At 36.6% G+C, this 26,980-nt stretch overlaps 1 protein-coding gene across 5 annotated transcripts in view; it reads left to right on the top strand.

Moving 5' to 3' along the window:
- RAPGEF2 (Rap guanine nucleotide exchange factor 2) overlaps positions 1-26,980 on the top strand; it is a 183,401-nt gene that overhangs the window by 154,008 nt on the left and 2,413 nt on the right. For 2 of the 5 annotated variants that reach the window (XM_035546927.2, XM_035546900.2), the window contains 14 exons: positions 2,609-2,855; positions 6,212-6,369; positions 10,838-11,078; positions 11,342-11,725; positions 13,341-13,552; positions 13,643-13,766; positions 14,543-14,566; positions 15,621-15,844; positions 16,714-16,899; positions 18,257-18,409; positions 20,810-21,035; positions 22,508-23,067; positions 25,626-25,931; positions 26,126-26,196. In XM_035546927.2, coding sequence (XP_035402820.1) covers positions 2,609-2,855; positions 6,212-6,369; positions 10,838-11,078; positions 11,342-11,725; positions 13,341-13,552; positions 13,643-13,766; positions 14,543-14,566; positions 15,621-15,844; positions 16,714-16,899; positions 18,257-18,409; positions 20,810-21,035; positions 22,508-23,067; positions 25,626-25,931; positions 26,126-26,166 — 3,086 coding nt within the window. In that variant the 3' untranslated portion in view covers positions 26,167-26,196. The remainder of the gene's footprint in view (positions 1-2,608; positions 2,856-6,211; positions 6,370-10,837; positions 11,079-11,341; positions 11,726-13,340; positions 13,553-13,642; positions 13,767-14,542; positions 14,567-15,620; positions 15,845-16,713; positions 16,900-18,256; positions 18,410-20,809; positions 21,036-22,507; positions 23,068-25,625; positions 25,932-26,125; positions 26,197-26,980) is intronic. The other 3 variants (XM_035546936.2, XM_035546907.2, XM_035546916.2) reach the window with 2 other exon arrangements.

The raw sequence follows: 26,980 nt of genomic DNA, 5'->3' as shown, positions 1-26,980 counted from the left end.
ACTCTCACAAGTGCATATTTTTGGATTAAGAGGAACTGCAGTGACCATTTAGCTTTAAGTTATAAAACGTGTCCATATGTGTAACAGTCCTTCCTCAAGAAAGAAGCCTTTTTTGGAAGTTCAGTTGTTTGGTGATTTTAATGTGTCAACGGCGTATGCTCATACTTTTTCAGTCTGTGCCTTGTGAGTGTAACAAGGTTAATAAAAACTTTCTTACCAGCTAGGTGATGATAATCTCACTACCCTCCGAATCTTTTCTCTCTCTCTTACAAGTACTTACGAAGTCATGAAGGAGTCTTTAAGCAGCTCAGGACCTCAGTTACCATCATAAGAAATAAACAATTCGTTTGTTTTATTTATTTTTACCACTGGACACTTGGATTATTAACATAATTTTGTGATATGTTCCCGAAATACCTCTTTCAGGATGAGGTCTTCGTTGCAAATAAGTAGGACAGAATATTTCCACAGGATGTCACTGAATTAATTGATGGTTAAATATGCTTAGGTTATCTCCAAAAGACATTTGTCAAATCTATTTCCTGGGGATTTTTTTCCTGTGCAGTAAAGATTCTAATGTTTCATCTGTATGTGCTTGTTTAGCAGTTACGTACTTGTTTCTCTATGTATGTGTTCTTTGTAACTCATTTTTTTTAGTATCACGTGTTGCTTTAGTCTAAAGCTAAACATGATTTCTTCATAAATTGTGCTTTCTCGGTTTTTAATCTTGTTGCTCTGCTCCAAATACCAAAATCACAGTAGAGTATCAGAACAGAACAGTTACTTCCTGTGCATTGCATGCAATATTCCTTATCAACAAATCCCCAAACCAGTTTCCTATTTCTTAACAGCATCTTCCCACCTATATTTAATTTCTCGCTAGCCCCCAAACTCCTTTTCTGTACAGTATTGTTATTGTTTCTCCTTTGCTCTTCTTTAACTCTCCATTATTTTTGGCTTTTAAGGTCTCTTAGTAATTTGTTGTGTACTTCTGGAGGAATGGATGATTGTTAAGGACAAAAAGAATACATATATATGAGTAAAAGCCTTGCCCTGAATACTCATTCTAAGCCGCTCGCCATTGTTCTCACTTTTTCTATAATTCTGTATTTTTAATCATCAGTTTCATAGAGAATACCAAAGAAACAATGATTTTTCTTTTTGTTTTGTTTTGTTTTCAAAGCAAATTGCTTTTGTATATTTAACATAGACTTATTCAGTAAGTGCCAGCTGGCTGACATTCATTTTATTTCTTAGCTTATCTTCTCAAAACCCCTAGTATCCCCAACCTTATCCCTGAGTTGATTATTCTTTCTTTTTTATTACTCCTTCCCTGTCTTAATATGCGTCCCTGTTTTATGGTGGTTTTCCACTTATAATAAGGAGGGAGCTGTTGAGAATACAGAGGGCTTCTCTTCCTCCTAAAATGAAAATCATTCTCTCATTTCTTCAAAAACACATTGTACTATTTCTGTACAAACAAGTTATTCTTTACAAAGATGTGCAAATAATTAAGTTCTTCCTTACCTCAACATCCAACACACAAGATAGTACACGTATCACTACTTCTTGGTATGTTCTCTACTAGACCCATAGCAGTGGCCTTGTTTTGTTTAGAAACATTCAAAAAAAACCCTTTCTTGTTGCTTCCTGAAATTCAGGAGGCATTTGTGCATACCTTTTATGTGGCCTCCACTATTAATCTTGTAGTCTGTCCTAGCACAGGTTCATTATCTTTGAGAAGTACATTCATCATTACAAACCAAATCATCAGATAATTTTCCCCATTTATCTATGAATACCTTTTCTCTTTCTCCGAATGTCTGACTTGATCACCAGATTGGTTTTGTTTGTATTTAAATATATTGTCACTTTTGTGAAATGCAAAGTTGTAGAAGAACTGATTAACAAATTCATCAGTTGTGCCTGCCTCATAGATGACTCTTTGTTAGAGAGCTGTGGGAGACAACTGGGAGCGGTAATAAGCTCAGCCTTTTGAGGTTAGAATTTTGCTATACCCAGTCTGTTGGCCTTCTAAGACTTCAAGTTTTCTTGTACATATGGCAGGTGGACACAACAGCCATATCAAATGTCCAAGATGTCTCTTAAGTATTCTCATAGTTTCTCATTTTTTGTTTGTTTGTTTTATGACTTTGTTAGTTTCCGTTCTGATTTCTGACTTTTGATCCCGTTGCTAACTGTTGCCTGTCTGTGAGCTTTCATTGCTGGCCATCAGTTTAAATCTTTGCTTTACAGTGATTAATTTTCTTATGTCATTTTTGTCTAGTGTACTCTTTAATGCATGCTACTAGTCTGCAGAAGTCTATGTCCTTAGACTGAAAAATCAAATTCCTTCTGCTGACACCATCCAAGCAACCATGTGGTCATCTAGTGTATTTCTTTTCCAAGCTGGGCCAATTTCCTGATTATTACAGAAAAGTAGTGTCCTTTTTTAAAAAAATAAAATTTAGTCTTATCTCTAAATTCAGTTAATACGTGAATTAACAGAATGTGCTAAACATTTTTTTCTAACAATTGATATTACACTGGTCAGGTGCACAGTCTTTTTTACATTTTTTTCTTCTTTCTACTCTTTTCTCTTGTGCAGTTTTTAAAGAACTTTTAACACGGTTGTCTGAGGAAAAAAGAAATGGTGCTCCCCACTTGCCTAAAATTGGTGATATTAAAAAGGCGAGCCGTTATTCTATCCCAGACCTTGCTGTTGATGTGGAGCAGGTAATAGGACTAGAAAAAGTAAATAAGAAAAGTAAAGCCAACACAGTTGGGGGAAGAAATAAATTAAAGAAGATACTTGACAAGACTCGAATCAGCATTCTGCCTCAGAAACCATACAAGTGAGTGTTTTTTTCTTAAATACTTGCATCGTGTTATGTTTTTAAAAACTTCTTATGATACCTAAAATTTGTTGCGATTCTTTAATTATTTTTGTTAGAAAACAAAAATTTATTTTGTTAAAGAATTGTTAATTCTTTAATTATTACAAAACACTTTTGTATCTTCTAAAATATACTGGAAAATGCTAGTCTGAATATTTGAGTGACCATAGGCTGCTAACAATGCAATTTGTGACATCAATAGGAATATATTTAATTCTTATACAGCAATGGCATAAATACTTCTTGTTGGTTTGTGTTTTCTTTTAAGATAACTATTAACTGGAAGCATCCTGGGCAGTTAATTTCATACTAACTCCGTAAGCAGTTTTGCTTGCAAATTGCTGGTAGAAGTAGTAAATCCAATCTATACACATTCCAGTGGTCTATAAGAATGTATGCATGATGCTGTAAAGGAGACTGAGGTTAAAATTCTAACTTGGGTTCTCTGACAGAACAAAGCTAAATCTGGTTTCTGATACCTTTTATTCTATGAACACCTTTTAGAAATGGAATTCTAATGAGGAACTCAGAAACAATGAGCTTTATATGGTTTTATGGGAATCTGGTTCTTGTCCAAGACAGATGGCATCAATGGGAGGAACATGAAAATGGCAATGAATTGTAGAGGGTAGCTGATGTGTAATAAGTATTTTCTCTTGTATTTTCCTTTTCGGCATACCATTGGGGAACATCTGTATTACGTAAACTCATGAAAAAGATACCTATACTGAAAATCTAGGATTTTTTCCTGCTATCATTAAAAAAAAAAGTTTATTAGGTATTTCCACTCAAAAAATTAATACGCTTCTGAAACTTATTAGCAACAGAATAAATAGGATGCTACTGACGTAAAGGTTAAAGGAGTGTAAACGATTATATACAAGTAATGAATCTTTCTCAAATTGATGCAGATGGATTTTAGTAGAGGAGAATCTGTAAATCCTCATTTTATGCTGTTTGTCTTTACAACTTTCTTTTTATTTCACGGGTCTTGTATGTTTGTTCCTGTGATGAGCCATGCATCGTCTTGGATGTGATTTTTGCATTGTTCACCATTTTTCATAGCTTTTGCATAAAATTCTCGTGTTGGTTTCACTTTTTTCTTTGATTCCTTTCATTTTTGTGCACTTTTTCTGTTCAGGGACCTCTTTGGGTAAGAGTTAGAAAAACAGTACACTTGACCTATTTTATTTTCCTTTCGCTAGCTTTACTTCGTGCGTTTTATATATAGCAGTTTGTCTGCAAAGCTTGTTGACGTTCAGTTGTTTGTCTGCACAGTTTCTGCATAGAGATGTGTAGCTGTAGATTTGCCTATTTGTGCTTTTCTTCCTGTTCTGTAGAAACTTCTGTCTCATTCTTCCTCATACATGCAATACCATTCATTATTAAAGGACTTTACCTATTCTCACATCTTCAAAAAAAAAAAAAAAAAATCAAGTGGGATGGAAAAGCTGATTTACTTATTAAAGTAGGTATTTAAAGACTTCATGAGTCAGCTGGCCAGCTTATGAGGTGAAACTGTCCACCGTTTCTTGAAGGTGAATGTTGCAGGTGTCTCAGTGTCTCTAGAACATATCTTAAAAAAAAAAAAAAAAAGAATTAAGCTAGTGAGTTAACTCTTAGAGTTTGTCAGCTTCATGAGATCTTAAAGTAGTGACAAAGACAAATTCTGAGCAGGAGATAATGCCTTCCTTCAGTCTTGCTTTTTAGTCTGATAACGTCAAGAAACTCTCAAAGTTGAGCAAATAGCACCATTTCCTCTGGAGCTACTGTGAAATCTTCTGTCTGCCAGCTCTGAGGCATCTCTTGAAGTGTGCCTCTGGCTGCAGCCACTGCATAAGCTCCTTGGCTTCTGTACTTGTTGCCTCTTCAGATTCAGAAGGTTTTTGCTTCAAATAAGGATTAAACGTGGCTCCCACCTCCAGCTGTAGCAGCGCTCTGCCTGGCCCGGAGTGGAGCATCCCAGACGAAGAGAGCGCCCCTCTCTCTCCTCTCTATTTGAAGCCCTTCAGTGGGATGCAAAGCATGCTTTATATTGAAGCAATTGGACACTTGCTATTTTGCTATCCTTTCTATCACATCGTTATTCAGCAGGAAAGTAATTTCTTCATGCTATCTCCCTGCATGGCAAGTGTATGCAGAAAGTAACAGAAATGCCTTTTCTTTTCTTTAAAAAAAGCAATTTCCTTTGACCCACAAAATAAATTAGACTGTCCTCGTCACTAGGCAAAATATCTTCATGGGGTGTGGAGTCTTCTAGTGCTGAAATTTTTGGGGTTAATTTCTGGTTTGCTTAACTTGAAATCAGAGTCAGAGTGAGTTCTAAATTTTAAAAATAGAGTAAACTGAGTAGCTACTTTCCAGTTAAGTATATGGACACTTAGGGGGAAGCTAAGAACTTTAGAAACATTACTTTTTTAAAATTTAAAACACGATGTTTGAATTTATAGAAAAGTTCAACACCTAGCTCCTCAGTGTCCTATAGCAGTCACTCTCCTTCACTTGCTGATTATGAGCTTCCAAGCAATAAGCAGATTAATTCCTGCTATAGTAGGATGATAGCTCTGTCTCTGATCCATCTAGCACTACTGACCTTTGAGACTCTGCCTTTCACAATTTAATAGACAAAATCGTTCACCTTTATCACAGAATTCTTTATTTGCACCTGTTAGGCACTTTGGAGGGAATACCAGTAGCACCCAACTGTGGATATGTACTGTAGCCTTCCAAGTCAGCTGGTGTCATTTCAGTTACATTTAGTGAAGAGGAACTCTGAGAAGGTGATACAGGGTAGGAAGGCTGAAATGGATGAGCTCAACAATCCTCCATTATCTGTCTGTTGAGAGATCTTAGGCTGCTCTATGGTTACAGAAACTCGCGAAATACAGTTGCAAATCCTATCTGTGATGGGGTGGAAGATCTGTGAGATTCAGTTGTTGTCAGTGGCTTTGAGGGGACAGCAGTACTAGTCAAAGTTGGGGTGATGCAGGAATGATGATGCATCTTTTGAATAAAGATCTTGGCCCTTGTGATAAAAATAATGAAAATATGACAAGTGTAGCAGCTCCTTAGAGCTTAGTGGTGAGCATGAGCATCTGCTGTCAGTGTGAGCAGGCAGGTCTGATCAAGGTGAGTGGACATTTGGGTGCTGTTGACAAATCTAGACAGCAAGCACTGCTGTCTGCAGAATATTAACTTCTAAACAGCAATTCCTCAAAGCGTGGAAAATGTATTATAGAAACCCCCACGTGCCACTACTATAGCCCAAGCTCTGAATGTTTGTAAGTGCTGATTTTCTTTCTTTCTGGATGCAGTGACATTGGAATTGGCCAGTCTCAGGATGACAGCATTGTAGGACTGAGGCAAACGAAGCACATTCCTCCTGCTTTACCTGTCAGTGGAACCCTGTCATCCAGTAACCCTGATCTACTGCAGTCCCACCACCGCATCTTGGACTTCAATACAACTCCAGGTGAGGGGCTGTTCTACATCATAGAATTTACATTTTTTTAAAAATTAATTTATTTTTCTTGGGTTTCCAGAACTTGAAGTATATATGAAGTTTTTATTAACTGTGCAGTCACCCACAGATTACCCGTGTATGAATTAGGATTTGTTACCTTGCTCCAATACGCTTTACCCAGATGCGTATCGATGAATGTTCTTGAAGTATGTTGTATACAGAATGCCTCTTACTGTCTTACTCTTGGCCAGTGAAATTTTTTTTTTGCTTTGTATTTTATAGTCTGCCCTGATAGAACAGTTTTTACAAAGACTGCAGTATTTTCAAACAACATGGGAGATCATAAGCTTAGATTAAATTGAAAGGACATTGGACACGTTGTTTGTTTCAGTCTTTTTCTGAACAGGCTTCTTAACTTCTTATATAATCTTGTACTACATCTGTAAAGGACAGCGTTTTCAAGTTGCCTTTTAGTTGCCCTTCCCCTGCTCTAGAAGAGTCTAGAGCTATATGCTGAATGCTTTATATATAAAGTGATTTAAAATCCATTCTGAAATACTGAAAAACAAACAACAACAAAACAAAAAATCAACCACAGTATTTAGCAGAGAGGAACAAAGTATTGGTTGGGAGAGGAGTGAGAGTGAAAAAGGGGGAGAATGAGAACCTTGAGAGCTTTATCATATCAGAAGCGTTTAGCTGGATATCCTGGAGGGGGAGGGATTTGGGCTTTTAATCTGCCTGCAGGAAGGTTCTTAATATGAAACCTTCTCTGTGTCAGGTATCCAAATTTTTGTTGTTAAAAGGTAGCTGCTGGAGAAGGATCTAGTGACGATAGCTGTGCAGACACTTGGTAGTTTTAGTCTAATACTTAGGAGTATTTCTCAAAAACAGAACCAACAATTCAGTGCCTTCCGAAGTCTGAGGGATTTCAAACCTTACCTAAAATGACAGCGCTTAAATATCAGTTTACTTACCATCCGAGTTGGTACAGTTTTCACTCTTGAAACTGCAATACTGATCATCGCTTCATCTCATTTGGGGGGAGCACTAGAGAAGAAGACTACAAGAAAGTGGTGTGTGGTTTTTGTTTCATTTTTGTTTTGTCCCGGTGTCTAAGGTTGCTTCTGGGAGAGTGGGAAGATTGTTATATATTTTTAATCTCACAACTAGTTTCCAACATTGAAGATATTTCAGTAAGTGTGTGACTATTTAGTCAGCACTTTATCTATAAATGGGTGGAAAGTCAATTCTCCAGCTTGCCACTTACCTAGACTGGACCTTCTCATGATGTGCTGAATACAGCAAATGGCTCACTACCAGAGCTATGGGGAGTGTTTTCTCAGGATTCAAGCAAATCCGATTTATCAAGAAGAAAAGCCATTGCAGTTCTGAATATCCTTCAGTTGCAGATGGAGTTCAGAGAATTTTAATAAATAAATGATGTTTTAGTGTTTGGCTTTTGCTTTGGGGAAGCAAGATAGAAAATGATGTAATGCCCCTGCTTCACTTATTACAGCAGCTTTTGCATTGTTTATAGAAAATATAGTAAGTAATTACTGCTTTTTTCTTAAAACACACACACATGTCCATGCACTGAATATTTTTAAAGGACTTTGTAAGTGTAATATTTTTTTCCTGGCTGGGAAGCCGGGGGGTGGGGAAAGAGGAGTATGCAATCAAAAACATATACCTTAAGGGCTTTAGGGATGGTTGCAAGAGTTGAATTATACCACTGTATGCTTAAAGACAGAGAAAAAAATTAAAGCCTACAATTTTAATTTCTTTTATTATGTTAGCATAAATTAAAGCTGCAGATGGAGGCAGCTTGTGCTAAACTGAATGCACTGGAGAAGAAGGAGAATAGTAGTAGAGTGGCCATCGTTTGAGGCTTTGGGGGATATCCCTCGGGACAGAGAATAAAACAACTTGTTGTTTTAGAAGGATAGTCTTTGAGGAGGAAATAAGAACACTTTTTTTTAGCTTGAAATCTGCAAGGAGTCATTTTAGTTTCTCTTCTGATTTGCACAGGCTTTTTTGAATATACTTGTAAAGGTTTATTTTTTAATGTTCAAACAGTCAATAACACTTTGATTTCTCTTCTCTGTTTGATTGGAAGTCAAAATAATATAGTAATGATGAGCTGTCAGTCATTGTTACTTTTTTCACCCCATACGAGCTATGTAAGTGACTAGATTCCTATCATAAAACATTGCTCTCTTCGTTCCAGTTTCCTTTTTTGAAAAGGAGTGAAGTGGATGATTACAATTCTCTTCAAGTGCTGATTTATTTAAAAAAACTGTTGTACTGAATAACTTGCTGACATTGCTATGTCTGTAGTAATTTCTATTGCTTGTAAACTTCTCTGTATTCTGTGTAGTGCTTTTGCTACCAGCTCTGATAGGTTTGCATCCTGAGAAATTTGATGGTAATATACAGTAGAAGGATGATGGTACTCTGTTTTTCTCTACATTTCTTCATATTAACCTGCTCTGCTGGATCACTGAAGTTATTTTCTCTTTGCACAAAATACTTGCTGCTTGTGAGTATTAAGTGAGTTCCCACCTTAGTATTGTGTACAGAACTTTCCCATCTTTACATCATTCCTTTGAGTGGCAAGTATTTCTGTAATGGCAAGACTCAACAGGATCTAGAGAGCATGCTCTTTTTAGTAGCTTCTTCGAATGGCTGCATCTTTGGCATCTGCCTTTCCCACAATGTCAAAAAATGTAGAAATGATTTCAGGCTCTACTCTGTATTCTTCTTCAGGTAATCAAAATTGGTTTTAAAAAAAAAAAGTATTTATAGATTTGACTCAAGTACTTGGAAATGGCTAAACATTGGCCTACACTGATGCATGCTGTGTGTAAATTATAATATAATCACTCAGTTTTAATGTGCTTGAATGTTAGTGCTTCTCAAGTTGCAAACATACTCATGTGAGCTTAAAAGTTATGGGCGTAATGTAATTTGTAAACTGAAATGTTTAAGCATAAGTGGCCCTTGTGGCATGTAAGCCAAGTCATGTGAGAGAGATTTATCTTACTGCTTTCCAAATGATGATGTTGAAGACATGGAGCAGTAGAGGGATGACATTTTTGCGTCTTTTGTCACAAGATTTCTGTTCCTGAATAGATCTTTTTGTAGTAACTTAAACATGTTACCGCACATGTTATGCACATTCAGGTCTCTTTATCATAAGCTGTCAAATAAGATTGTGGTTGTATCAAAGTGAATGTTTTCATCTAGCAGCTGTTATTTTTTTCAGTATCTTTAAAAATAATTATCACTTCTGGCTGTAGATTCAGAAGGCTTTCTATTGTTTTCTATTTATTTGTTCATATGACCTCTATGATCTTTATAAATAAATGTTAATCAAAGAAAGAACAGATGACCAGATATTATGCCAAAACCAAGAAAAGGTTATTCGTAATAAAGGGAAGAAATTAAAATAAATAAATAGAAAGTACTTTATCTTGTCAGTTAAAAGTTTTAAAAATAAACCGAAGTCCACTGGTGGACAGCAGTACAATTTTAGCTCTTTGTTTTCTCTTTATAATACCATGATAATCAAGAAACTTCAGTTGATAATGCATCTAGACTTCAAACCATTAACAAGATTATGGAGATAGCAAATACAACATTTGCTGTTAGGCTGATAATTTTCTAGGTTTCCTAAAAAAACAGCTGCCTTGTAGGTGTTCACTGTAGGGTTTGTTATCAAACATTTGAAACATTATTTGGAACTCAAATATTTAGAAAATTTTTCTATCTCCGAAAGCTTGCTCTCTGTGCCAATATTGTAGTAATTAAGAACTAAAACAATCTATTACATTTAATATTATCAGTTAAATATATCAAGGATTGTCTATTTTGGTAGTTAAATACTTGGATGCATTAATGCTACTGCAGCTTATTTATGTATACAGCTGGCCATTACACCCACGTCTTCCAGCTATTTGTATCGGTAATTTCTTCTCTTTGTGTGTGGCACTGGAGCTGAGTGTCAGACTTGTAGCTAAGTGTCTTAAAAGCATCCTTAAGAAGACTGACACTCCTGTCACTTAATTTGATCATATGTCAGTGCACAGGGTAGTGTTGTGATTGTCCTTGATTTTTCTCAGGCTTGAATGAAACTTACCAGCACTGAACACCTGTGAAAATTGGGCTGCATATTAGCTTATCTGTCCATACTTTGCAAATGTTTACATATTTTCATAGTTTGTTCCACTGGTAGCCTAATTTCTTCTTCTTATCCTGGTAGCTTATAGAACTAGTCTTTCATTTCAAAACAACACACAGACAACAACAACAACAAAGTATTCCATTAGAATGGGAGAGGTGAAACAGTGATACTGAAATAAAGAGTAATAATTTATAATTTGATTCAATGTGACCAATATTTTTGCCTGTTCTTATACTGTTAATTTTTTTCTGCATTACTGAATTGCATACCTTGTATGTAATTGTTTTTCAGACTTACCAGATCAAGTTCTGAGGGTTTTCAAGGCAGATCAGCAAAGTCGCTACATCATGATCAGTAAAGACACAACAGCAAAAGAAGTGGTCATCCAGGCCATCAGGGAATTTGCTCTCACTGCAACCCCTGATGCATATTCACTATGTGAAGTCTCTGTCACACCTGAGGGTGTAATCAAACAAAGGAGGCTTCCTGATCAGTTATCCAAGCTTGCTGACAGGATACAGCTAAGTGGCAGGTGAGATTAGACACTGTGAGCTAAAGTTGACTATGCCAGTTTATTAAATTATGTTAATAGGAGCATTATTATTTATTAAAAATGTTAATAGCATTATTTCATTACTGAAATTCTGTTTCTTTACAAGAAATCACCTCCTATGCTTCTAATTAATATCTAAGTGTCTTGAAATTCAATTTATTCTATGATGCTAACTGGTCATTAATTTTCACTAGTATTTGAGTATATTCGATCAAGTCTGTTTTGGAATTTTGTTTTTATAGGTATTACCTGAAGAACAACATGGAAACAGAAACCCTTTGTTCAGATGAAGATGCTCAAGAGTTACTAAGAGAGAGTCAAATTTCCCTACTACAGCTCAGTACTGTTGAGGTGGCTACTCAGCTCTCCATGAGAAACTTTGAGCTATTCCGTAACATTGAACCCACAGAATACATAGATGACTTGTTTAAACTGAAATCAAAAACAGGTTGCACTAATCTAAAGAAGTTTGAAGAAGTAATAAATCAAGAAACGTTCTGGGTAGCTTCTGAGATTCTAAGAGAAACCAACCAGCTGAAAAGGATGAAAATCATCAAGCATTTCATTAAGATAGCACTACACTGCAGAGAATGCAAGAACTTCAACTCAATGTTTGCTATCATTAGGTATTGCACCTTAATAGTTGTAATTCTAAATAAAAACCAAAGCTTTATTTATGTCAGTTTTTAAAAAATGTATTAAACAGAGTAAACTAATTCATACTGCTAACCTCAGCACTTGACAATGCAATAAGGAAAGTATTTTCCAGAAATCTGAACTTGACATGGAAATGTTTGCTAAAATATTATTAGGAATGCTACTGTTTTTGTACTTACTGCTCAAGACAGTGAGGCTAGAGACACTGTCAACATGACAGTAGAGAAACTACTACACTTACCTAAAAACAAAGACCAAAAAAAATCAGGTATATGAAGAAGAATGATAACGTTATCATAAATGAATGGGTTATTTTCCAAAAGGAAGCTCGTTTTATAGTTCCCAGTATCTTGAATTCATTGAGACATGATATGTTAACTGTGGTTTTCTTTGTATCAGCAGTTTCTTGGATGAAACTCTGAATAATAGTCAATAACAGATCACAATGCTACATGATAAGCTGCAAATAAAGATCTTTTAATAAGAACAAAAAAACTACTGAAAATCTCAAACAGAAACCTTTCTTAGTAGTACTGTAGTAAAATAAAAAAAAGGCAAGAAATTCTAATGTTTGTGGTTTTACGCATTTGTAAAACATTCTCCCTTCCTTTGGAGTCTCCCAGGTTATGCAGGAAAAAGAAACCTAAAAAATTAAATACTGCCTCCTACGAAAAAGCTTGGGCAAGCTGCATTATAAATGATGATTTTATGAGTGTCTGGCAAAAGCCCATGCCACATTGAATCAACAGACTGACCGTGACACTTGTTTTGAAGATCATTGGGCTTGAATACTATCCAACGAAACATGGCAAGCTCCAAAGTCAAGGATGCATGTTAATAATCAGTCAGCATCTGCCAGACATAAAAATCTAAAGATTTAACTCAGTTATTTCAGCAGGTGTTAGTAACAAATAAGCAGCCTGCCTACTAGCAAGAACTTGAATGAGGGGGAGGTTCTAGATAGCAAGCTTCTTGATAGTTAGAAATGAGTATCAAGACAGGCTAGCCGCTGTGTAATATACACCCTTTGCTGATGTCATTAAGGGAGGGGAAAACATTTTTGTAGCAGCTACAGCTTTAGAATAGCCTCATATACAGAGTCTGTTATAACAATTTGATCTAGATACAACAAAGTCGGATGGATTATTGCAGCAAGAAGTTGGGTCACTGTGCTATCACCATCTAAATAGGATGTAGGTAGATTTTTTTCTTTCTGCCAGTCTGAGGTACTTCTGTATTATGATATTGTTATCCAATTCAGATGCTATTCCAGAGTAGTTAGAATAAGTGCAGGTAATTAAATCTTGTAGAGAATTTGTACAAGTGTAACTTTTATCTGCTTTTGATTACATCATACAGATACCTTCAGTTTTTATAGCTTTTATAAAAATGAAATTAATTGCTCTGTAATACATGCTGGCAAAAGGAAGTTTTCAGTTCTGTTATTTTATTAACATTGCTGTGCTATACTATTCTAGATAGATGGTATTTTTCCCATACAAAATTCAACATGGCCTTTTCTAGGATTTATTTTTTTCTTTCTATTCCTCTTGAACTTCTTGTACTTTTTTTTGTTGTTTCAAGTGGCCTGAATTTGGCACCAGTTGCAAGGCTCCGAACTACTTGGGAAAAGCTTCCAAGCAAGTACGAAAAACTGTTTCAAGATCTACAGGACTTGTTTGATCCATCTAGGAATATGGCAAAATATCGTAATGTCCTTAACAGCCAAAACCTGCAGCCCCCTATTATTCCCTTGTTTCCTGTTATCAAAAAAGACCTTACATTCCTTCATGAAGGTAAAAGCAGAAGTACATCATCTTTTACTGGCTAAGGAGAACCAACTTTGCTACGTAATAAACGATGATCTTAATTGTTGTTGATTCTAGGAAATGATTCAAAAGTGGAGGGCTTGGTCAACTTTGAGAAGCTGAGAATGATTGCGAAGGAAATACGCCATGTTGGTCGCATGGCATCTGTTAACATGGATCCTGCTTTAATGTTTAGAACTAGGTAAGTTTGTTGTGTAAGGCAGAGCTTTTCTCAACTGAGGGAAAGCTAGGTGAAAAAGGTGCTTTTCAAATGCCCCTCGATGTACTTGGAAGAAAAATTATATTAGTTATTTTCCTATCAGCAGGCCCTCAGTGGTAGTTCAGTGAGCTCTGTATGCACAGAAAGTTTTTCAGTTTCGTGGTTGGCCTCTACCTCTTTCGTGCTGAATTGGATTACTATGAGGAGTTTTTTTCTTGTTAACAAATTACCAAGATTGTGTATTGTATATATCAAAGCCAGGTCTAAAACTGGAGAAATAACTGAATTCTGTGTTTACGAATATATACATATAAATAAATGTTTTATATTATTTCTTAGCTGCTAGTTATTTTATATATATATAAAATAATAATAATAAGAGCTTCCAACACTGGAAGGGAGAGGAAGATACTCTCCTGAACACATGTATTAGTCTGTTTGAAATGTCAATGTGTGAAAGCCTTATTGTTTTGATTAAATAGAAATGGGACTGTATCTGAAATAGTTTAAGCTAGTGTTGTTAGAAAATGTGGAGTGAATGATCTTTGGCTTCATGTTAGATCAGCCTATTGCATATTCTTTTTCTTAATTTGAACTAGAAGAGTTTATAATATCTGACTGCCCAAGTCAAGGCTCTTTTTAATGTTTGTGGGCTTCCAGAACTGCTTGTCCTTGGGTCTGGTCTTTTTCTTTCTGAGCTTGTGATCTTTCTCTGTCTCTTAAACCCATGCTTTACTCTTCCTGGCTCTCACTTGCAGGAAGAAGAAGTGGAGGAGTTTGGGGTAAGTGGTTGGAGACAACACACAGCCCTTATCATTTTCTTCCCTTATCATTTGCATTGTTTCCTACTTGCTATCTTTAATTTTCTGGTGCTTTGACATTTTTTCTTTCATTAACCCACTTTTTTTTTTTTTAACTGATGATATGTTTTAGGCCAGGATTGCTTTTGCTTTTGAGATTAAAACACAAAAACTAGAATATTTATAAGTGATTGTAGATATCAGTGTGGTGTTCTCCCCCCCACACTTACAATTTCAATTGCCAAAGAAAATGACTTTCACTAGAAGGGAAATTATAGAATTGCAAGTTTGCAACAGCTGAAAAATTGCTGTTGATTTTCTTATGCCTAATAAGCACTTAGCACAAGTACAAATGCTAAAACTCACAAATCTGCTAAACTAACTTTTTTCGCATTACAATGTAGCCATCATTTTTACACTTAACAATTCAGGAACAGTGCATAGTTTTCATATAGACATACATACATGAAAATGTGCATGACTTTTATTTCATCATGAACTAGCTGATCATTTTATTTACCAAAAAGCTATTTCAATGTATGAAGTTTCAAGGAAGTTTTATTCCATGAAGCTGGGCTATGTGTTTTGTATATGGTTTGATTTTAGAAGTATTTAGGGAGCTTTCAAAATGCCTTCTGTTATATGTATTTAAATATGAACCTCAGCTACAGTCTTCTGTCAGCATTGCCTTGCTGCATGAGCTTTTCCTAATGCTCCAATCTTCTGAGTAACTGGCTTATGTGAGAGAACTAGCTTGAATGCTTTTCTCAGTGTGTGAAGTGATACTGCCTAGTTGGAGCAGAACAGGTTAAAATATTTACGTAATTTAAATAGTGCCTGTAACCAAGTAAAAAGATTTCCTGACCCTCATCCTTCTATCTGTTATAGCTGTTTGACTTACTGGAATGAGGCATGTGAGCTTTGACCATAGACTGACATTCATGCAATCTTTTGCATGTTTCATGTTTGTTAAGCGATAATGTGTTTGGACTAAGTCACGCTTTTCCTTTCTTTCTCCCCCATTCCTTTGCTCCAGGTCTCTCAGCCAGGGCAGTACGAATGCAGCTGTGCTGGATGTTGCACAAACAGGGGGTCATAAAAAGCGTGTCCGTCGCAGTTCTTTCCTTAATGCTAAAAAACTGTATGAAGATGCTCAGATGGCACGGAAAGTAAAGCAGTATCTCTCAAACTTGGATCTGGAAATGGATGAAGAGAGCCTCCAGACTCTATCTCTGCAGTGTGAGCCAGCCACCAACACATGTGAGCATTGACATTTGGCATGGGTTGTAAGGAGGCTGTTAAATATACTTCTGTTTCTTCTGCAAGGAAATCATTGGGAATGGTAACTAGACAATATTACCATTGAAAATGATGTCTATGAGACATCATGAAGGACTGTACCTGGTGGCAGCTGGAAGTCAGTTGCACTTTAATTTGAGAGAATACTGTATCTTCTGTCCTTGCTTCAGGGTAGCAAAAAAATTGCTAATTATAATGTGATTATATACCCTAATTTTATAACAGCAATTGTGCTTATCCTAAACAAATTGTCATCCTTATAATAGCTCAGCTTAACTTCTGGTCACATTTTTGATAACTACATCAATAGTCATTGTATAAGAGTTTTATTTTGAGAAAGTTACATATGTTAAAATATGTACAATCTTTGATAAAGTACATATTTTAAATGGAGTTAAATCTCCCTCTCTTTTCCTCCTCTTTGGTTCTCTCAAGATACATCTAAGATACATCTAAGATACATCTAAGATACATCTAAGATACATCTAAGATACATCTAAGATACATCTAAGATACATCTAAGATACATCTAAGATACATCTAAGATACATCTAAGATACATCTAAGATACATCTAAGATACATCTAAGATACATCTAAGATACATCTAAGATACATCTAAGATACATCTAAGATACATCTAAGATACATCTAAGATACATCTAAGATACATCTAAGATACATCTAAGATACATCTAAGATAAATTCATTAATTCAGTAATATGAGCACATTTTAATTATTAATTGGAGGGCTTTACGTTTCTCAGGTTGAAACTCACACTATATTTGTAGCTAGTAGTCATTCTTTGCTTTCTCCCATTTCTTGCAAAGTGCCAAAGAATGTAGGAGACAAGCGATCTGGAAAATCCGAAACATCACCGGTGGCTCCCCGGGCAGGAATCCAGCAGAAAGTGCAGCAGCAGCAGCAACATAAAGTAAACCAAGCATTGCAGGTCCCTGCTGTATCTCTTTATCCCTCTCGCAAGAAAGTGCCCGTCAAAGACCTCCCACCATTTGGTAAGTCAAACAAAGAAGCGTTTGGTTTAATTTGTTCATGTCAGAGAAGTACTTTTAATCAAATCAGATACAGACATTTATTTCTAGTAGTAGTGTATGCAAGTTATGCCAGTTTCATGCAGTGTATATGTAAAATTTTCTTCTTTGGAAATGGGAAGAAAGAAATCTGCTAGGAAAGCATCCTTCTGATTTAACTTCCAAATGTGTGTTCTAATATATGCATGTAACATGTGAATCATTAAGAACTTCCTACGTACCACTTCAAATACTTTTAAAAGCTTTTAATAAGTATAAATTGTATAACCAGCCCTTCCCTTTCCCTTATATGATGGTAATTTAACAAGAAATGAAGTCTGATTTTACCTTTTATTAATTTTACTTGTGCACTGCTTAGACTGTTGGAGAAGAGATTAGAAGCGGCAAAATGGGCAAGAAACAATTCAATCTTCATCTAGTTCTTCTTGATTTTACCATTAAATTTTAATGTTAAAAGGACTTTGAAGCATTTTTGCTTGTGGTGGGAAAGTTTCTGAAAACTGACTGGGTTATGCTGATGAAGGATCTGTGAATTATTGATATTGTGATCCAACAGATCAAAGACAAAATCTGTGGAGTGCTTTAAAATAACCTCTACCACAAAAATTTGCAAAACTGTCAGAGAAGCTCCATCTTCACTTTTAAGACTATGCCAGGGAGGGGAAGAGAAAAGTAGTTGTTGCCTCAAAAAAGCAATTCTTTATGTCCTAGATCTTTACATCATACATCATCTTCAGGATGTTGTTACTCTTTAGTTTGCCAAAATAAGCTGGTGCAGAAATAGTTCTCTAAAGGGAGAAAGACAACTGCAGGATGGCCTTGTTTTGTAAGCCTAATCTTATTAATCTTTCTGGCTTTCTTTGCCCTTCTAGACTGCTTTGTGAATGGAAAAATTTGTACAATGTAAACCTTGACTAAACAGTGAGATTTGAGGGTCTTGTATGTTCTCACCATTTTAGTTCAAGTTTGCCAGTAACCACAACTATATGTATTCCTGATTTATAGATTGTATAGGCATTGCATTGTGAAACACCAACTCTGGATTATGTTTTCTGCCATAAAATATTTATTTTAGTTGGCCAAAATAAAACACTGATTTCACTAAAACGCAAAAATAAAGCACTATATTTGAACAGGAGTAGGTTTAAAATTTGTTTCATTTAAGCTGATGTCAAAAACTCACAAATGATGAAAGGGGGAGGAGGAGAGGGGAAAAGAATGTTTTTTTCCTATATGGTGTTCCCTCTATAAATGCATTGTGAAATGGGAAGATGTATTTATATTGGACTTAACATCTGCCTACATTCATTCTTACTTAAAGGCATTAACTCCCCTCAAGCTTTAAAGAAAATTCTTTCATTATCTGAAGAAGGAAGTCTGGACCGTCACAAGAAACAATCTGAAGACACAGTATCAAGTGCATCTTCACAGCTGTCTTCTCCTCCCACCTCACCCCAGAGTTCTCCAAGGAAAGGTACTAGACATGCAACATTTCTCATTCTGTTTCCTGAAGGTCATAGACTTTGGACACTCCTGGGAGAGGATTTTTATAGTCAGGATGAATTACTAGTGCTCCTACTTGTGTCACATGTGGTCAGCAAGAGAGGAGGAGGTAGTGCACCAGTGTAATAACTGAAAGTCCTACTTGTTAGCAAATGGCAGGAAAGAAAGCCTGAACTGATACAGGGTGGTGGTGCATTAGGTCACTCTACAGCTGCTTCTGACAAAAATATTCCAATCGTCAGTGTCTTCTGCCAGTAGAATGCAAATTGGCAGTAAATGCAAGTTGCTGTATCAAGATACTAACATTGAGTTCATTAACCTATTAAAAGAATTATTTATTGTGTTATGCATCTAGATGGGGTGTGACCTATGGACGGTAAGCAGGCTTCAGGTATTTGGGATACAAATGACTAACAAATAACATTTTACAAGCAGCATAACTAATTATTCAAACAGTGTGTATTTGTACTTGAGGAATAGTATTGCACATTGGAACTTTCTTGATTAAGTTCAGTTTTAATGATTTCACACAGTTATTTTAAAAATGAATTAAGGATGTTCAAAAAGTTTTTTTTAACCTGTTTGCTTTTTCATTTTGCTTGTTCTGATAGTAAATCGAAGAAACAGAATTTTCTTTTTGTTTAAACAAAAAGTCAGTTGGGAAGTATCATAGCCTAGCTGTATTGCAGACAACTTCTAGTTTATTCTCTTTTCAGAAAATGATTAACGTTGAGTTTAAGTTATATAATACGTTATGTTAAAATACATATATTGGGATTCAGTCTCCATAATAAAAGTTCAGACTGCTAAAGAGATGAGTGTTTTGGAGACTTTCCTGTAGCAATAACTTTCCACAAACTGCACAGGGATGATAAGGATTTGAACCTTGTATATCACTTTATTTTACTTTCTTATCAAGTGGATAGCTAAACCCTTTACTTAACCTAGCAGGTGGCAGCACTTGTCAGCTGAGACCCTGTGGCTCCAGATTAATGGACTTAACCAGTTCCTTTTCTCTTGGAAGTGAGAGCAGTAACAACTAACAAGTCACCATAGGCCTTTGGGATAGGTCCAATTGGATAAGACCTGAGATCTAAAAAGGGGAGAGATTAATATGAGACGAAAATAAAAATAAATACCTATCCCAAATCTCTATTGAAGTGATCTTTACTAAGGTCAGGTGGAGGAGGATGTTACGTAGAGGAGAGTTAGGTTATCATCTTCCGTCCTTGTAAGATCTCAGCATGATTTCTCTCAAATGCTTTATCAGCAAAGAGTGAATTTAGGTAACTTTGGTCAGTGCTGTGCATTTCTTGAAAAAGTAATTGGGATTCTGTCTGTGGCTCATAGTGAGAAAAGATATTTTATTGTTCAAAAAAGCAAATCATGAATGTGATTTTAAATTTAAATCAAAAAAAAATCCTCAGCTTGGTGGTGACATGAAGCTAATGCTATGTTCTTTCAGAAAATTTGGCAGCAGTAATTCCATATTCTCAGTGAGCATGAATTGGGATAGATTACTTGAAGTCATCTGGACACTTAGTATAGACTAAAAGCAAAAATTGAAAACTGCAGGTGCTTGTAGATGTGTATTGTTTAATGATGTTTAACTTTTAAGAGCATTCAGCACAAATTTTTCCAACATTAAAACAACAGCTAAATTTGCCTATGTGACATTTCATAGTTTGCAGATTTTATTGCAGTTTGGCAGTGTTAATGCTACCTCCAAATCACGGTATAATTTTGTTAATACATGATTATTGTCTTTTGGAATATTATTCGTTAGCCAAGTACCACAAAGAAAGATTGAAAACCTTGAATTATTTTTTTTAAACTTCATTGAAAAAACACTTCAGCCAAGGTACGTAATAAGCAGTCAGCCCAGGCATCTATGCTTCATGTTATATCTGTTGTTCATCTCTGAATTGTATTGTTGGGGAACACGTATGAAGTCTTCTGGATTACATTTAAGCGTTAATCTTGTCCAGTGAACAACTTCTGGTCCAGTCTTGGTGGCAGTGTCTAAATACAGGCTGTTTTTTCATCAGAAGTAAGATTTCATGATGTAGGAACACAAATGTAATGCATTTGAAAATATTTTTGGGGAGGAAAGTAGAGAGTAGAAGGTGAGCAGCTAGTTTCTAAATGAGTAATTCATATTTCCACAGTCTTAAACCTCTTATTAAGAAATAGAGCATACAATATTATAAAGTTAGGCTGCTTGGTTTTTTTCTTTTGCAGTGCTGCTTCTGTAAATAAAATGTTATCATACTTCTGATTTACTACTGCTACTGTAGTAAATATTGTCAGCTGCCTGGAGATAGCTGAGCAGGCTTCTAAGAGTCTGATTAACATCATGTTCCCTTTGCAGGCTATACTTTGGCTCCCAGTGGCACAGTGGATAACTTTTCAGATTCTGGTCACAGCGAAATTTCTTCTAGATCCAGTATTGTCAGCAATTCCTCTTTTGACTCCATGCCAGTCTCCCTGCATGATGAGAGGAGACAGAGGCATTCTGTCAGCATTGTGGAGACAAATCTTGGTGTGGGAAGGATTGATAGAAGGATCTTGATTGAACCTGATCAATACAGCTTAGGGTACGAACTTTATTCTTACTTTCATTATACTTGCATATAGTGTGTGTGGCATGTTTTTTTCTATATGTCTCTCTCAAATATTCTAACCTGCTCTTAAATTCCGCTATTTAAATGCTGAATCTTGTGATAATGCTATGTTTTCTGACAAAAAAAAAATGTTTTGCCCTCCTGAGCTTGTTATGAGGTCTACAGCAGTAAGACCTAACTTCCAGTAGACCTTATCTGAGCGTTTAGTATTGCTGTAGACTGTCTTCTCATTGTGGTAGACTGGTATTCTAGTCTGTTTTTTTAGGTGAAGAATTAACTGAATTAGATGACAAAGTATTGATACAATTATTCAGGGTTCAAGCTGAGAACAGAAATAGCTAGTAATTTTCCAGTCTGTTTTATAGATAAATCTGCACTTTTCTAACTCAAACATTTTACCCTAAATCTCTCTACTAGTCAACAATAATTGGAAGCTAAAATTCACACTAGGCTGCTGGTTTTCTAGGTAATTTTCTAGGTAATTAACTTCTGTAATGGTGGGTAAGCTAGTGCTGTGGGGAGTTCTCTGAATCTCTGTGAGTGAGTCTTGGTCTGAAAATAATTGGAGCTCTGGCTCTGGTTTAGTCACCAGTTGTTTTTCTGAGCAGTTATTCGGAAGCTTCAGTTCTCTGAATGGTTTCAGGGCTTTTAGTCCTGTGGGGTCTGTGGATGGCAGGCCTGTTCCAAAACAGGCGTACTTCAGCTCTGGGAATCCCAGGCTATGCTAGCTCTTTAATCAGATGTCTTAAATATTTGGAAGACCAGGATCCCAGTCTGTGTTGCAAGCTGCCCTGGAACCACAAATCCCAGGAGCCCTGATCGCTGCTAAACAAAGCTGACGCTTCGGCAGTTTCGCTGCTGCTGTGCAAGTTGATAGTGTCAGGCTTACTCCATCACTGAAAGGCTACGGAGAGCATACTTGTTCTAGGAAGTAACGTGTTTCCAAAACTAATGCTAAAATAAATTTGCTTTGCAAGAAATACTGTAAAGTTGGCATTTGGAGTTTCCTAAGCAGCAAAGGATGTGAAAAGCAGAAGCCTAAACCTGAATTGCAGCCACCTCCTGCTAAGGCTCTGTTTCTGACTTCTGATCCTTTGCTTTGCTTGTCTAGAAAAGCACTAGGAACCTATCTATCAGTGCTGTTTGCTTGCCTTAAAAGGGCTGCTGCAAAGTTAATGATTTTACCTTTTGAAATAGCCCCACTGAAGCGTTAAGTTTCATCAGGATAGCTGTCCAGTAATTATTCTTTTTGGTTTTATTAAGGATGAGCTTGAAGGGAAAGTTTTCTATGCTCAAAATTGAATTAGTCTTTAAAGCAAATAGAATATAAATTGCATCAAAACCTCCAATATGCTCGCTTTTTTGTTGATTGTCAGATTCTTTGTGTTTTGCAAGTGAGCTCCACTTTCAACACTGGATTTTTTTTCTCTTCAATGTGCCTCTAGCTCTTATGCACCGCTGTCAGAGAACAGAGGCCTGTATGCTGGAGCAACTGTGCTGTCTTCTCCTAGTACAGAAGAACTGTCACAGGATCAGGGGGACAGAGCTTCGCTCGATGCAGCTGACAGTGGCCGTGGTAGCTGGACTTCTTGCTCGAGTGGTTCTCATGACAACATACAAACAATACAGCACCAGAGAAGCTGGGAGACGCTGCCTTTTGGACACGCTCATTTTGATAATTCAGGCGATGGGGCAGGACTGTGGGCCTCAGGCAGTCATATGGACCAACTGATGTTCCCCGATCATGGCACAAAGTATGGCAGGCAAAGTCAAGGTAGGGAGGGCCTTGATCAAGCACAGTCCAGAGCAAGCTGGGCATCCTCAACAGGCTACTGGGGAGAGGACTCAGAAGGTGACACAGGTACCATAAAGCGGAGGGGTGGGAAGGATGTTTCCATTGAAGCTGAAACCAGTAGCATAACGTCTGTACCAGCAGAGGAGCCAAAACCAGCTCCCATGTCCACACACATACCGGCATCATCCAGCAGTACAAAGGGGCTTATTGGTAAGTTCAATTTTGTTTGCCACGAATTACTTTAATTCATTTGTCGATAGTACTTAGTATTGTTCTAAAACTGTTTTTCTTTTGTCTGGTATGATTGTAAAGCAAAACTAAACATTTTGTAGTTTGTCTCAAATTTTGCCCTTTAACTGTGCTTTTATTGCTGGAGAAAATATCACTTATTGTTAATTCTCAGTTCTTGCAGCTCCTTTGTGTTTCAAGAGAGCCTGCCATACATCAAAAAAACTAGCTCAACTGCTGGACAGTGTTTTGAGAAAGTTGATGTATTTAGGTGTCTGTTCTGAAATGAGAATTACGCTTCGCAGTAAGGCTCTGTATTCTATATTTAGATATCTTTATAAATGTGGCCTGATTTATTTTTTTTTAGAAGTGTTTTCCTTTATACATTTGTATGACTTGTCTGATGATTCCTGACTTCTGAATGTTCCTTACTTCTGAAAATGGGGTCACTTTGTGCTTAAATACCAGCTGAGATGTTTCTTTAGGCTGATGAAACTTAAGAGGTTCCGAAGAAATTAGATGCTGAAATGCATTTATACACTCAACAAAGTAAAGATCAGATAAGGTATAAATTAATATAAAGGGGGCTTTGGCAGTGTTTCACACTTTTCTCATATTGTTCCTTCTACACATCCCAGATATCCTTGGGCCATCTGAGACCTCTGCAGGCTTGTTTTTTTTTTTTTTTTTTTGCTTCTTTCATTCCTTTCCTTCCCCTTTGCTGTGGGTGCCTTTCCTCACCTTAATATGAAGAACGATCTAAAAGCCATTTTACCACGACATAGATGAAAAAGTCTGCCAGATTAAGGTCACGCTGAGACCACTGTGATAAACTGCTTTTCCATTTTCAGCCAAAGTATATTGCTTAGCAATGGCCCATTGCCTCAAAGCTTGGGTGCAGATCTGAATCCCTGAACTATGAAGAGAAGGAAGATCTTCAGTTCAGTACTCGAGGTTCTGATTTGTGACAGTCTCTAATTTTACCCTTTGATGCACTTGGTTTCTACCAGAATGTGGAACAAGCATGCTTCCAAACTTGCCTCTCAAGGCAGTGCTTAGCACTACATTTTTAGACTTCAGAGAATGTGAAAGCGAATCTGAAAATGGCAGCTTCATGCTTCCATGCACTTCAGTACTATTCACTATCCTGTAAATGTTGCTCTGGGTATCACTGATCTCTTGCTATACTTCAACGGATTTTTATTTCCTACAGAATTTCTTCTGTATCAAAATTGCTTTTCAGAAATCTCTTTGAATAAAATTTCTCAGAATTTTTCATGTTACTTTGCTTGGTTAAAAGAATTTGTTCAAGAAATATATTTGGATTCCATTTGGATTTCCATTTGTTTTTGCTAATAACAAGGCATTTTTTTATCTGTAAAATCCCACCAGCCCGATAGCACCAGTCAGTTTTAAGCTTGTAGTGCCCTTTCAGTCAATTTCATACTGCATAATGCAGGGTGATATTGTCCTCATCACTTGTGCAAGAATATAGGATGTGACAAGCCAGGGAAAGTAAATTTGCTGTGCTAGCGTTTTTTTCCTGCTGTGTTTGCCTTTGTACTGGAAGTTAAGTGATCATGTTAAAGAGCTAGACCCACTAAAAGTCTTCAGGATTAAAGTCCAAATTAATTGGTTTAAATATATAAGTTCCAAAATACAGAGTCATAAAAACCAATGTCTATCTGCTCTGTTCCTAAAGGTGTTTAAAATTCTTAATCGCTCTTTCCTCCCTTGAAATTCTTTGCAAGAGTGAACTTATAAGCATGCGCAGAGTTAAGTCTTATTCAGGTAAACGTAAGCCTCAGTGAGATCCACAAACTAATTGATGTTCTCCTCTTCTCCTGTGCAAAATGTTATTCAATCATTGTTCTTATGGGAATGCTCTGAAGCTTTAATTTTGCAGAGATTACAACCGTATGAACAGTGGACAGCGAAAGCATGAGAAGGACATCCATTTCTATTATCTCTTGAAACTGTAGCTTATGTCTCATTTAGGAAGATTGTTATGAAGAAGTAATGTCAGGTCCTTGTCCTTTTTTTTTTTTTTTTTTTTTCCCTGCAAGATGCTAAAAACAAGACATTTAGGGACAAAGCCAATCTTCAGGATTAATATAGTCATGCATTTGGGGAGCTGCCAGTGTTCCTGATGGCTGCCACTTGTGTGGACTCCTTGAGTTGTTTACATCACTGGTCTCTGTGACCAGTGGATGTCTTATTTGATGTAATTGGTGGAACAGCTTCAGCTGCCAAGTTTGAGCGAACTCCTCTTGTAATTTAGTGAATTTTATTGAACTAATACTTCACTACTGGAAGGATATCTATATCCTGTGTATGTTGTATGTTCTATGCTTTCTTGTGTGGTTTACTTCTCAAGATCTCATTATCTATTGTAGAGTATTTAACTTTTATCCTTCTTCAGGATTTTTCTTCCTGTGAACTTGAGTATGTTGCTGTTTAACTCTCACTGTTTATTTTTCTTTAAGCAGTTTTCTTATTATCTCTTAAAATAATGTTTGCTTTTTTTTTTTTTCCTGCAGCACGAAAAGAGGGTCGGTATCGGGAACCACCTCCAACTCCTCCTGGTTATGTAGGAATACCTATTGCTGAGTTTGCAGAAGGTGTTTCCCATCCAACCAGAAAGCCTCCAGATTACAATATAGCACTTCAGAGGTCTAGAATGGTGGCACGGACATGTGAGACCCATGGGACATCAGCTCAACAGCAGCAGTCGCATGGCCATTCAACTAGTAGGCCTGTGAACAAACCTCAGTGGCACAAACCAAATGAGTCAGATCCACGTCTTGCTCACTGTCAGTCTCAAGGGTTTTCCACAGAGGAAGATGGTAAATTTTTAATTGTTAGATTTTGAATGTGCTGCATGTAGAAATGTTCAATCTTTTCACAGACACAAAGCAGGTTACACAGTAGAAATTCTTGCCATAATTTGAGCTCTTCCATCTTTCAAACCTTGCTGTTTGTTTACTTTTGGAAGGGGAGAAATTGAGTTCATCTAAAACATTTAAAATTTGGAATGTAGGTCCACCTGAATCTTCTTGGACAGCCAAGCAGTTGACTTAGACAACTTCTCTGGAGGCGCCTATGTTCCAGGTAAAATCCTGGTTGCCATAAAAGTAAATAATGTTTGGCACTAGCTGTGCATTTAATAGTCAAAGGACTTATTCTGGTCTACAGAAATACCTGCCCCAGAGAGTGTCCTTGGTCAGGTTTAGATGGATAGTCACTCAGCACTCTAGCTGAAACTCTTACAGTTGTGGACACTGGGTATTCCATGTCAACTGCTTCACGTAACCAGCCCACTATGATTTTGCTATCTCGCTTGCCAAAGTGTGTTTGTATCTTTATGCTTTAGCTCGGCTATTGCGATACAAAGACTATGCAGACATAACCTTTCTGTTTTTCTGTGGAGTGTGAGTGTAGCTGGATTACATCTTCAGAGCTAGATGCTCACAATTTAGGAAGGGTAGTGCCCAAATGACGTGTGTGAATCTTTGGTGCTTTGTTTTGCTTAATGGTAGGAAGGCTAACCTTCCCCTTCCCTCCCTAACTGCTTAGTTACTAAAGCTTTATGTGCAGGATGAACTCCAGTTGAACATGATGAAAAAGATGAGGCTTCTTTAACAGAATTACCTCAAACTTTGAGTTCCCATGGTAGTTTGGGAATTTTAATTGTTTTTTTTATCAGTAACAACTAAAGCTGTGCTCAATTTTATGCAATCTTAATTTAAATAAATCAGTAGAAAATAGTAATTTCTGGCAGATATTTCCAGGGAAAAATATATGGACAGCTTTTTGAAGCTGTTAGATATCTAGGGGTAGCTGTTGTGTTCTCAGGCTGAGGAACTGCACCTAGCTCAGTTAGAGCGATTGTCTC

This window comes from Cygnus atratus, chromosome 4 (genome assembly GCF_013377495.2).
Source record: "Cygnus atratus isolate AKBS03 ecotype Queensland, Australia chromosome 4, CAtr_DNAZoo_HiC_assembly, whole genome shotgun sequence".
Taxonomy (NCBI): Eukaryota; Metazoa; Chordata; class Aves; order Anseriformes; family Anatidae; genus Cygnus; species Cygnus atratus.
Note: the sequence above shows the minus strand (reverse complement) of the source record. Positions and strands in the feature narration are given on the sequence as shown.